Source organism: Homarus americanus, unplaced genomic scaffold (assembly GCF_018991925.1).
Source record: "Homarus americanus isolate GMGI-L3 unplaced genomic scaffold, GMGI_Hamer_2.0 scaffold13691, whole genome shotgun sequence".
Lineage (NCBI taxonomy): Eukaryota > Metazoa > Arthropoda > Malacostraca > Decapoda > Nephropidae > Homarus > Homarus americanus.
In genome coordinates this window covers 24,899-37,697 of record NW_024739386.1, presented here as the reverse complement: position 1 = coordinate 37,697, position 12,799 = coordinate 24,899, and the positions used below count along the sequence as shown (strand labels likewise).

The window sequence follows — 12,799 nt, the reverse complement described above, 5'->3', positions numbered from 1 at the left end:
GTTATACCCAGTGAAGTGCCAGCTGAAGCTCAAGAGGAAGAGAGAGTGAAAATACTCAGTTGAGACGAGCCATATGAGGCCAAGGAATCTGAGCCACAGAATGACAAAAGAAGAAATATAAACCTGATGAAATTCTTCTTAGAACATATCCTAAGGTAAAGGTGACCATGTATTGGTTGTGTTGTCTGCCAGTTATTTGTGTTTTTTTTCATACATCTTTAACATCTCTATCTCTCTCATATATTAGGGTAGAAAAGTTCAAAATTATATAAATAGATTGTGAAATTAATACAGCACTGTCTGTGTTATATAATAACAGTAGTAGATTCTTATTGTTGTTCATAAATCAGGCAACTATACATGAAGATTATTCATGTATGCTGAACCAAACCAACATTGGCCAAACAACAACAAGTTCTACATCATTCAAGTGAATAAAGACAAGAAAAGTTTCATATGTTTCACTCGCTGGGGACGGTAAGTTTGTTGTTTTTCAATTTATCATTTCCATCATTTATCAGCTTAATAGCTATTTGAGCAGTTGGCCTTTTATAACTTTCATTGCCCAGTGTTAGTAGAGGAGTAAAATTGGATTACAGTACCAGGGAAACACTGCCATGTTTGGAAGGATCACACTGGATGACACCTTTCACATCTGCCGCAGGCCTGCAATTAAGCCCTGGACACTGGTGTGAGAGGTGCATGCTACTGCTATTCAACATTTATCTTGTTTACCTAATGGTCACCACTAGAAGTGGTAATGCCGAGTGAAGGAGGCCAGTGGCCTGCGAGGTGTCCTCCATTGTTCTTGAAAATTTGTCAAGGGCTACAGGTGTATTTTGAAGCACAGTACTGTTCTTGATTCCACAGCTTGGGCTGGTGCACTGTTCCGTAGGGTCTACCACCCTCTGTGTGAAGAAATATTTTGTGTTTGTTTTGCATGATAACTTGGTGAGCTTATAGTTATGTCCTTCATGTTGGTGGTGTAACATCACAAAAATGGCTGGTATATACCTGACTTGCAACCTTCCCAAATATCTTTGTGTCGTCTGCAAACTTGACACTGTGGCTCGATATGTTTTCATCTATTTTGTTTATGTTGATCACAAACAGGGTGGGTCCAGATAGTTTTGTGGTGCTCTTAAGAGAACCTTTTCCAATTCACAATGTACTCTATTTAATACTCTCTTTGTTGCCTGTCTTTGAGCCATTTGTTAATCCACGTCAAAATCTTGCCAATGCCATGTGCCTGTCTTGGAGTGTTGTGCATATATGGGGCACTAGTCAATGCCTTTGAGAAATCCTTAGTTTGTTGAGTCTGTAACTGTTTCATGGAGAGGAGTAAATTTGTCAAGCAGGATTTTCTTTCCATGAAATTGTGTTGTGATGCTTTGATAAGACTGTGTCGGTCAGGTGTTGGATGATGGCATCCTCAGAATTTTTTCAAAGAGCTTGTATGCTGTATATGGAACTTCAGGCTTATTGGCCTGTAGTTTTCTGCTGCTCTTTTTTACCCTTCTTGCTTACCGGGTGACATTGGAGTTTTCCAGTCCCTAGGCACTTTACTTTGATCCAAAAGATTTCTTGATTAATTCTTAGTGGAGTGCAAATCTCGTTCCACCTCCTCAGTCACCTTAGTCTGTGCTCCATCTACTCCGGGAGTTTTGAATTCTTTCAAGCTTGCTATTTTTTTTTGATGATATCTTCTTATCTTCTGTAATTGCTTTCTCTCTTAATTCACAAAACAACAAGAATACAGTACATTGCAAGACTTTATGTATACTGTAAATATATTTTATTTGTTGTTACACTTATGTTTGAAACCTTCAAAACATCTTGGCATATTCTATAACTTCTTTGGGTAACTTATTTCCCTCATAATATTTTTCTGTATATCTGATGTCCTTCATTACTGTACTTTTTACTTTTTACTCTTATCCTCTTCACTACTGATCAGCTCATTAGCTGCTTGGGCAGTTGGTCACGTCTCTGTTATGCACTGTTGGCAAGTACTGGGCATGGAATGGCCCCTGAATGTATCTGAACCTGCTCCAGTGTTGGTCAAGTCTGGTCTTGAAAGAGCTCACACTGTGCTGTCACAACACTCTCTGGCAGGTTGTTCCATGAGTTCACAATTCTCACTCCAAAAAGTTTACCCTCACAGTTTTCTGGAGTTGTGGCTTCTTCAACCTTGAGCTGTGACCCCTGTGGGGCAGGCATCTGCCAGTTCAAGTATGGACACTCAACTGAGTAGTGCCTCTGAGATGTTTGTACATTTGTTTAGCACTCTTGTACTTCTCCATGTGACTGCCAGTGTTTATTCTTGTATAGACTTCAAATCTGCCATATTTCTGAAGTGTGACTTGGTCAATACCTATTTAGATCTGACAAGAGAAGTATTTTGTTCAGAGTGATATTACCAAACTCTGCAGGCTTTTTCTGGGTGCTGCAGTTTCTTATACTAACACTGGACCCATAGGAGATGGCCTTCACTGGACCTCCAGTATAGATTGATAATCAGCCTACTGTACTGTACCTTATACCTAATACAGTAGTTTTTTATTGGGTTTTCTAGTAATGCAGTAGTTTTTTTTTTTTTTTGTGGGGGGTTTCTAGAAGAATTGAAATAAAATATATGACGTCCTACAATAATTTATGGCTAGTCACTGGAGGACCCCTTCTAGCATTTCAGTAATGATACTTCTTCATGCACATAACTCAGTTTGATTTGATTTAATTGTCATGTGATAGTTCTACATCTCCTAAGTGTTCACCTTATCTATACTGTAGTAATGTTAATTTGCTGTGGAGAAGAAGGCCAGTCCAACTCTGATGTGCATGCAGATGTTGATGGAGCAATAAATGCCTTCAAGAAGAAGTTTAAAGACAAGTCAAAAAATAATTGGGATGACAGAGAAAATTCACCACGTCCAGGAAAATACACTTAATTGAGATCGGTGAGTTATAATCGAGAATAACATAACACAGTAAGTCTGGCTGCCAGATGATAATGCAATGCTTAACTTTTACTTTCAAATGAAGACTTTGTTTATATTAATAATACATGAAACTAAATTTAATGACACTCACCAGTTAAATTATTTTGGAGCTTGCTGTGGTTTACTGCCGCTGCCTCACCCTACTGCACATATACTCCTCCTGATGTTGGCCTGCCTCAACCTTTCAAATCATTTTCATGTCCTATGACTTTCCTGGGCATCTTGGATGGTTTACCAACACATGCACTTGCAGGCTGTTTCAAAGACATAATGGCCATAAAATGTTCAACAAACACACATAGATAACGGAAATATGAAGAGACCTACTTGGGGGGGGCTACTGTATACATTTTGAGATGATTGCTGATTGACTTAGGTAATGTAAACAACAAAGATGGCGGCGAACTTTATCGTTGAAAGAGGTTTGATAGTATTGACCATTGCTTCTGATTCGTTTTTATTTTAACAGATGAAGATGAAGATGAGGATGAGGGTAGACACTGTTGACTCTGGGCAGCTGAAGAAAGAGTTGGTGCCCTTCTCTGGATCTTGTTCACTACCACACAGACTCAGGTCATGATTAAACTCATCTTCTCTGATGAAATGTTCGTAGACCAAATGTCAACTATGAAGCTTGGTAAGAAAGTACATTATCTAAGTTTAGATTGTGATTGTATTTGTATAAATAAACATTAGAGAAATCATACTATGATATTTATGTTCAAGTATTTTAACACTACAGTACTGTACAGAGTTTTCATAGCACAGGTACAGTAATGTATCTTTATTCTTAATTGAAATACTCTATTATAGATTCCTGCAAACAGATTTTAATATGTCATCAATGCTCCAATTTTGATGAGAGGCTGGTCACTGGCAGTTTTACTCACTCTCTTGAAGTTGTGGAGCAAAATTATGATCTTGATTATATCTGAGGATAGTGTGAACCATCACTGTAAGAACCACAGTCACTCAGGGGACCACAGTACAGCACGTGCACAGACAAAACCCCAGTCTCATACAGTACCGGTATATAAAATATAACTTTTATGTTTAGGTTAGGTTAGTGTTGACAAATGACAACCCGCTGGGATTTTGTCCGTTGGGTTTTGTCATGGAACCGTACACTGCAGACACTAGGTAAACACACTTTTTTATAATAAAATTAATGTAAAAAGCTTTTGGAGAAAGTATATTATAGCTGTAAAAGGTAGTGGAAATTGATAGTGGGTAAATTTATTGTTCGATATATTCTATGTATGCTGCCCTGTATTTATTATTACATAATTGAAAATACATAAGTTTTTGTTTTGCATAGTGGACAGTGTAAAGTGTTGGCTTGTTTATTTTTGTTCTTACTTTCCCTCACTCAGGGTATATTATAAACCCATCATCCAATGTAACTTGAAGTACTGTACTGTATTGACTTTTTAGAAATGACATGATATGAATTAGTGTGAAATGCAATTTGCTAGTGTATCACAGATGTCCGAAAAGATGCCTCTGGGAAAGCTGAGTAAACTACAGATAACAAAAGGTCTTGAGACTCTCTTAGACATAGAAGAGGCCATCAAGACCAATAAGGTAAGGAATATGTGTATAGTATCATAATATGGCAGCTTAACAAGTAGAAATTTATCATATATTTTTATCAAGGTTGTAACTGCCCTAGGGTACTGAGTGTCAATATTCCTTACAGCCTCGAGTGCTGTCAGAATTGTCATCCAAGTTCTACACCCTCGTCCCTCATGCCTTGGCCGCTCCGTCCCACCAGTCATGTACAAAGACAGTATGGTGCAGAGCAAGAAGGAAGACATGTTTACTCTCAGTGACATTGAGCTGACACAGAGCCTTCAGAAGGATATGGTAATGTTCCATTGTAACAACATCATCTTAATCTCTTTAAAAATGTTAAAATATTCTACAAAAGATTTTTATCTGTTTTATATTTATGAATGTGAGTTAAGTTAATCTTTGAGAAGAATCAGAAGAAATTAAGACTATTTTCATTCATGACCTAACATGTAATTAACCTGGTCATACTCTTGAAATAATACACTGTTTTACAGGCCAACAAGGGCATTCATCCCTTAATGGAGAAATATGAGATGCTGGACTGTGTTCTTGAATTAGTTAACAAGAAGGAACCAGAATTCAAGGTAACATTATCTTTTAATATTACAGTGCTGTACACTCATAAGGCCACATCACCCATCATATCTATGTTAGAGACGTTTACTGCTCTCACCCACACTGTCTAGATTTTCGGTGTTCGTCTTGTTGAATTACTTTGAAGAATAAGTTTTGTTCTTATACAGGGTGAGACACTTGCAGGTACCCCAGACTTTTACAAATACAGTATAACCGTTATTTATGAGACAATACAAGAGATTGAGAGACAAAACAATTGAGAATATAAAATATATATATATTTTTTTACAGAAAATTCCAAACACTAATGCAGTTGTACATACCCTGTATATCATAAATACTGGATACTGTATACAGCACAGTATTAGTGTTTTTTGGGGCTAGCAGTGAGTGAACAATACTGCACTAATGGTCTATTTATTGTGATTGTAGGTCTGACCAGCAGCATGCATAATTTACATTACAAATTATTTTACATTACTGTGTTAGTGGGAGATTGTCTGTTACTTCAACAGTACCTCAGAAATGTGTATAATTTTGCAGATCATTCAAGAATACATAAGCTGCCCCGACTCCAGACAAGGACCGTTGTTGGATTTGTGGCGAGTTGACGTGGGAAAGTGTCAGATGCCTAAAAGAAGTGACAAATTATAGTTTTCACATTACATTATGGTTTTAAAATATTTAAATAATTCAGATTCAGTTTATTCACTAACATCATCATATAGGTTGACATTAGTTGATTCACCATGTACAGTACTGTATGTAGACAATGGAATGGTTAACTAAAGATCAGAAGAGGCTAAGCAGTCAGGGTACAGGAAGATGGGAGGTCAACATACTGTATTGTTCCAGCCCTCCCTCCTGTAGGGCCAAGAGGTGACCTACCTGTAAATAGTGTTAACATAGTGCATGATGTAGCTTTAAGTAATACTGTATTACTAACCCAGAGAGAACAAAACCCAAGGGAAGCAGTGATTCTACTAACCCTCAAGACTCACAGCCTTCAAGAGGATAACACATGTATTAGAAACGGGTACCAATCAAGTGTTGGCACACACATGCAGACACAGAACAACCAGATATTATTGGAATTAGCATCTCTGGATCAAAGTACTAAAGTGCTTAGGGATTGGAAACAGTCAATATTACCACAGTAAACAAGAAGTGTAGAAAAAGTGCTGCAGAAAATTACAAGCCGATCAATCTCTTGAGAAAATTCTGAGGAGGGATGCCATCATCCAACACCTGACCTAGCACAGTCTTATCAAAGCATCACAACACAGTTTCATGGGAAGAAAATCCAGTCTGACAAACTTACTCACACTCCTTGAAATGATGACACACTACATGGACCAAGGCTTAACAGTGGATGTGTTGTATTGTACATAGATTCTCCAAGGCATTTGGCGAAGTCCTACTTGCCGACTAGCCTCAGATGAGGCACATGACATCACAGGCAAGATTTTGAAGTGGATTAACAACTGGCTTAAAGACAAGCAACACAGAGTGGTAGTAAATGGAGTATATTATGATTGAAAAAAGGTTCTTAGTGATGTACTACAAAGCTCTGTCCTTGGACGCACCTGTTTGTGATCTACATTTATGATATAAATGAAAATTTGTGGACAACATGAAGATATTTGGGAAGGTAGTACATCGAGACAATGTTGCAACCATGCAAAAAGAGCTGCACTAGGTGTTCAAATGGTCACAAGACTGGCAAATGCTTTTAAACATTCCCGAGTGTTGGTGGTACTGTAGGCGATAATGCGGGTTATCTCTCACCAATATGGGTTTGAGTCCTGCTTGGCCCGGATGCACATTAGAAAGGTGTTATCAGTATGACCCTACCAAACATCACAGATTTCTCCTGGGCACTCCAGTTTCCTCCAGGACTAACATTGGATAGACCAACCGCCAAAACAGCTTGTAAATAAAATGTAGGACTCTGTACTTAGGATACAACAACCGTAGTCACAACTATTCTGTTAATACCACTTTTCTGGACGCTGTTGAAATGGAAAAATTTAGATATTGTGGTAGATCATTCACTGATGGCAGCACAACAAGATGTCATTCAGGACAAATATAAGGAAATCTTCACAGAGGGGTGGTAGACCAATGGAACAGTCTATCACCTGAAGCCATGCTAACAAAAACAGTATTGGGCATCAAAATAGCCCTTGACAACTCTATAAAGAAACAATGGAGGGTTCCTACAGGCCACTGGCCTTCTTCCTTCAGTATGGCCACCTCTAATGGTGGCCATTAGGTAAATAAGGTTGGTAAATGCAGGTACTGTATACAATTTAGCATGTGCATAGACAATGCAGGGATACAATAACACACACTGCAGTATAAAAACAATGTACCTAGACAGTACAGGTATATAATCTACGGTAAACAGTTAGTCAATTCGACTAAGGATAACCAATAAAGCCATTCGATGCATATTTCCACTGTAATTTTGAGAACTTAAATCTATCCTTGTATGTTACAGATTTGCCTCTCATGATGACATCAAACATCGTAAGTTGCTGTGATGCAGGACCGAGGTGGCAGTAGTGGCAGCCATATTGAAGGCTGGACTGAGAATCATGCCTCACTCAGGTGGACTAGTGGGCCGTGGCATTTACTTTGCCTCTGAACATGCCAGAGGTTGTTGGTCTGGTAAGTATTAGGTGATTTATTGACTATTATTATGGAACAGGCAGTCAATTTTTAAAGCAATTGTTGTTGACATAATAATGTATTACAACACCAACAATTTAAGTCCTTGAGCATGTATTCAAGGTTAGTACCGGTAAGTACACTAGTAATCAACAATTAGAAGCAATGAGTGATACATCTCTATGGTTCAGCAAATGTTGTGGTCTATTGAGGATAAAGGTCATGACCCTTTATTAGTAACTTAATACCTGGACCAAGTCTGACAATAGATGCTGAATTCACAACTAGAATAACCACATTCAAAGTGACTCGGTGATTATGGATAATCTACATTCTCCTTGTACCTCCAGAGACCATCTCTGCTAATACTCTACCTATTGTATCCTCCTGAAGAAGAGATCCAAATAATATCTTGGATTTAACATAACTTTTACTACCCCTGGTCAGGTCACTAGCCAGTTGGGCAATCAGTCTGTTATCTGTTACACACTGTTGGAAGTACAGTACTGGCTCTGGGATGAACTCCCAAGATTCTCTGTTAGCAAGCAGGTCAACATCTTCATCAGCATTAGAAAACATATGGCCAGAAGACAGAGCAAAGTGAACTGAGGATCTACAGCTAATGGTATTTCTTTGTCTTCCTCAGAAAGCTTGGTATACAGTTTAATGATGAGGATGGCGAGTGAAAGGCCAAAACCACAAAAACAAATTTAATGAATGACTTAGTCCAAGATCAATAAATGAAAACAGTTACTTTATTTAACCCCTTCATTATGGGGATGCCACTTTCAATGTTTTTGTTTGGCTAATGCCAGACGATTTTATTCAGCAGAGAGGACCCCATACACATGGGATAAGGAATTAAAGTTGGGTGGAAGGGAAGGATATGAGGAAGGACCTTTACTCAACTTATCACACAGATCCATAACCAAGTTGAAAGCTTCAGGATTTAAAGTACAGTACAGTACTATATTAGAATCTGACAGGATAAATAAGGATCACAGTCACTTATGATGTAAGCAGAGTTAGGATCACAGTCACTCAGAAGTGTTAGGATGTATGCAGAGTTAGTATAATTCACTCAGAAGTGTTAGGATGTATGCAGTTAGTATAATTCACTCAGAGAGGTGTTAGGATGTATGCAGTTAGTATAATTCACTCAAGTGTTAGGATGTACAGTATGCAGCCACACATGTTCTAGTTCAACAAAACATCTGAAATCAGGGTCTTGGTATGCCTCTCACTATTGTGTCCTAGGTTTGATCTCTCCCCCAGGTCAGGTGTGGGAAGAGTATATTATCCAGTGTGACACTATCAAATATCACAAGTTTTCTCTGGGTACTGTTTTTTCCTCCTGTACTAACACTAGACAATGAAAGTTGTAACAAGAACAGACCAACTCCCAAATGGCTAGTAATCTGATAAGTGGTAGAAATGATAACTTAAAAAATTTCTATCAACCTCAATCTGAAAATGTAATTGCTTCCCAGCCTTATGGGTTATCTTATTGAAATGTCAATTGTAATTTTTAAACAAATTCTCGTCATATAAAGCAGAATGTTAAGAAATACACCTTTTCACATATCCGTTGAGACATTGTTACATAACTACTTGACAAATTTCATTACGAATGACAGACAGAACACATATTGAATGACAATCAAAAATAACTGTTGGTGCTATGTCATTCTCCAATTGTTACATTCTCAAACTATATGTAGACCGTCAGTTTATGTCTGTCAGCTTCATAACTTATGTCAATCATTTCCGTTAGCATGAACGAACAGTTATTTTTATTGTCATTCGAAATGTGTTCTGTCTGTCATTCGGTATGAAATTTGTCAAATAGTTATGTTACAATGTCTCAACGGATATGTGAAAAGGTGTACTAGCATACTCTATGAAGGCAATATTCTCATCGATAAACAAAAATCTTGTATATAGTAACAGAATTATGACATTTTAGGTTAAAGAAATTAAAGCTTTAATAAATCAATTTATCATTAACCAGAGTATAGTTGATCTTACTTGCTTACCTGTGTTCTAGATAAAGCCTCATATTTATCCACATCTTCATCTGGTTCTCATCAAGAGGTGACTAAGGCAGGGAAGGAAATCAAATGGTCTGTGTAGGTTCCCCATTGTTCATGATTGTCTTATCAGGGCTATTTTGAAGCCCAGTGTTGTTTTTGTTAGCACAGCTTCAGTTGGCAGACTGTTTCATAGGTCTACCACCCTCTACATAACAATATTATCCCTTATACTGTGCTGTATTTATGTGGCATGACACTTTGCTGAGCTTGAAGTTGCATCCTCTTGTGTTGGTGGTGAATGACTTAATCAAAAACTTCTTCCATCCTCTCAAGATAATGAATGTGTCATAAAGTCTGCCCCAGCATGTTGTCTATAACACTCTGGGGCACTGTAATTAGATGGGCTTAAGAAATAATTGGTTATTCAGTCTTAGGTTAAAGACTTTAACTAAATTTGATGTCTTCAGAATTAATTGTAAGCTTTTATAGAAGCAGCTTCAGAACACATTGATAACTTTATATTTTCATTTAACACAGTGAACATTAAGACATCAAATGAGGCCACCTCAGTAGTAAGGGCACAAGTAACATTTTTAAAATCGAGAAAAAGCGACTTTGTGAAACACCCATTGGCACATGGGGGTGCCTACCTGCCTTGCTGGTAGTAATTATTTGGTCATATGACTGGTGTATGCCTTGCCTTCATTCTGGCCTTTTTGCAACATTACTCTTCCACGTGTGAGGCCTGCACGTTCGTTTACGGCCAACCTCGGGTTCACTCGCCTCACTTTCACTCACAACAGGTGATGAGTCATCCACATACAATACACTTTGTGATAGGGAAACCTTGTTGAAACTTGCTGTGGTGGTAACTCGCGGTGGTTCCCCTTACTACGGTGGCCTCAAATGAAGTGATGGAAAGTGAAGACATTGTTATCATGTCTGATAATGTTATTCATGATCTCTTCAACAGTTGGTCCTTACTTTGGTAAATTTGAGGTGAGGATATGGTGGGCTTCATGTTCCTGGTGGAGGTGGCCCTGGGACGAGAGAGCAGCATAACTCAGTGTGACGGCAGCCTCACCAAAGCACCTGGCGAGTGCGACAGTATTGTAGCCAGAGGGAGGAACGAACCAGGTGATTTCTTGTGTGACTTTATTAAAGGATTGGGATTCTCATGAAGATTAGGTATCCTGCATTAAATGAATGGGATGTCATGAAGATTAGGTAGGTATCCTGCTTATAAACACTTGATGATTACATACAGAGTACCTTAACACTAGGGGAGCTAGATTGGACTGGATTAGATAAGTGGGGATCCTAATCTTCATGAGATTCAATGACTATGCTATAACTGTCAAACGACTGTCAAGTTACTGGTATTCAGATGCCCATTTTGTTGACACAGGAATTACTGTATAATATATTAATCATATTTCTTGTTATTGTTATATTGTACTGTTTGTTTATACAGTAGGATTTTAAGCTGGGGAAGTACAGTACTGACACAAACTGTATTTACCCCGATACTGTACGGCGATAGATACGGTAGACATCTACAATATTCTGTAAAATTGGCATAACAAGTTTACCGTATATGGATTCAACTTGTTTATAGAGAATGCAGGTATACAATTTACATAGCCAGTATTGATATACAATGTACATAGACAGTGCAGATATACAAACAATGCCTGTATACAAACAATGTGTTTTAACAGTGCAGGTATACAAACAATGGGTATAGACAGTGTAGGTATACAAACAATGGGTATAGTCAGTGTAAGTATACAAACAATGGGTATGGTCAGTGTAGGTATACAAACAGTGGGTATAGTCAGTGTAAAGTATACAAACTGTGTATAGACAGTGTAGGTATTCAAACAATGTACAGGTACTACACTGTAATGAGATTTTTAACAATACCCTGTATTAAATTTTACAGCACAAACTGCAAGGATAACCCTTTGGTATTCTTTTGGCTAAAAGACATGTTTTCTCTTTAAATTGGAAATTTGTGTTTAACAAGACATTAATGTCTGTATTTATTACTTAGAATTTTAGGTATGGTACTTTTATCAAGTACCTGTATTTACAAAGTTCTAATATTGTATCATTAATTTATACTCTTTGCTGCAGACCCTAAGAAAGATAAGAAACTGACCATCGAGAACAAAGAGGTCATAGTACCTGTTGGCAAACCAGTTCCTCAGAAAAAGTGGGCCACTAGTGGATTTCACCAGAGTGAATATCTAGTCTACAAGGAGAGTCAAGCTGCATCAGATACATGCTCAAGTTCTCCTTCCAGTAACTACATGTGCACTCACTGTACTTCAGCATTGTACATCTTAAGGAGCCACACAAACCTGAGTACATTACAGTGGTCGTAAGGTTATTATATTTTCTTATTATTTATGATCTCACATTCTCTCCATGTTCCTATTTAGGTTTTGATGTGATACTTTCCAGAAATGATCTTTGACACCTAGAAAGTGATGGTGATGTTACTGTGCTTTATTTGTTAACACTTAGATTAATAGGAAACTATTTAAGGTTTGGAATTTTAATGTTTTCATATCCCAAAAATTATGATTTTCATGTTATCCCATTTTAATATTCCTCCCCAGCATGGATGAATAAATTGCATAAAACTATACAGAATAATAACTGAAAATACATGTACTGCACTTCTCACCATTGGGTCCAGGGCTCAATCCATGGGCTAGGTCAGATGTGAGAAGGGTGTTATCCATTGTGCTCCTACCCAAAAATTACAGGTTTTCTCAGGGTGCGATTACAGTACTCTGGTTTCTTCCTGTACTGTACTAACACTGATCTGCCGAGGATGGCCTCATTCTCAAACATCACAGGTTTTCTCAAGGTATGGTACTCTGGTTTCCTCCTGTACTAACACTGAAATGAAGGTCATAACAAAATAACACT

General features: G+C 37.8%; 1 protein-coding gene across 1 annotated transcript; it reads left to right on the top strand.

Annotated features, from left to right (window-relative positions):
* Positions 1-350: 350 nt before the first annotated feature.
* Positions 351-12,417, top strand: LOC121874525 (protein mono-ADP-ribosyltransferase PARP3-like; the record flags this gene model as incomplete). Its single annotated transcript, XM_042378675.1, is given in 12 exon segments — positions 351-396; positions 399-477; positions 3,509-3,644; positions 4,497-4,583; positions 4,699-4,750; positions 4,753-4,865; positions 5,069-5,158; positions 5,694-5,770; positions 7,654-7,823; positions 10,853-10,993; positions 11,996-12,130; positions 12,133-12,417. Coding segments are annotated over 12 exon segments (1,161 nt in total), but the record flags the coding sequence as incomplete, so codon positions are not given.
* Positions 12,418-12,799: the final 382 nt, after the last annotated feature.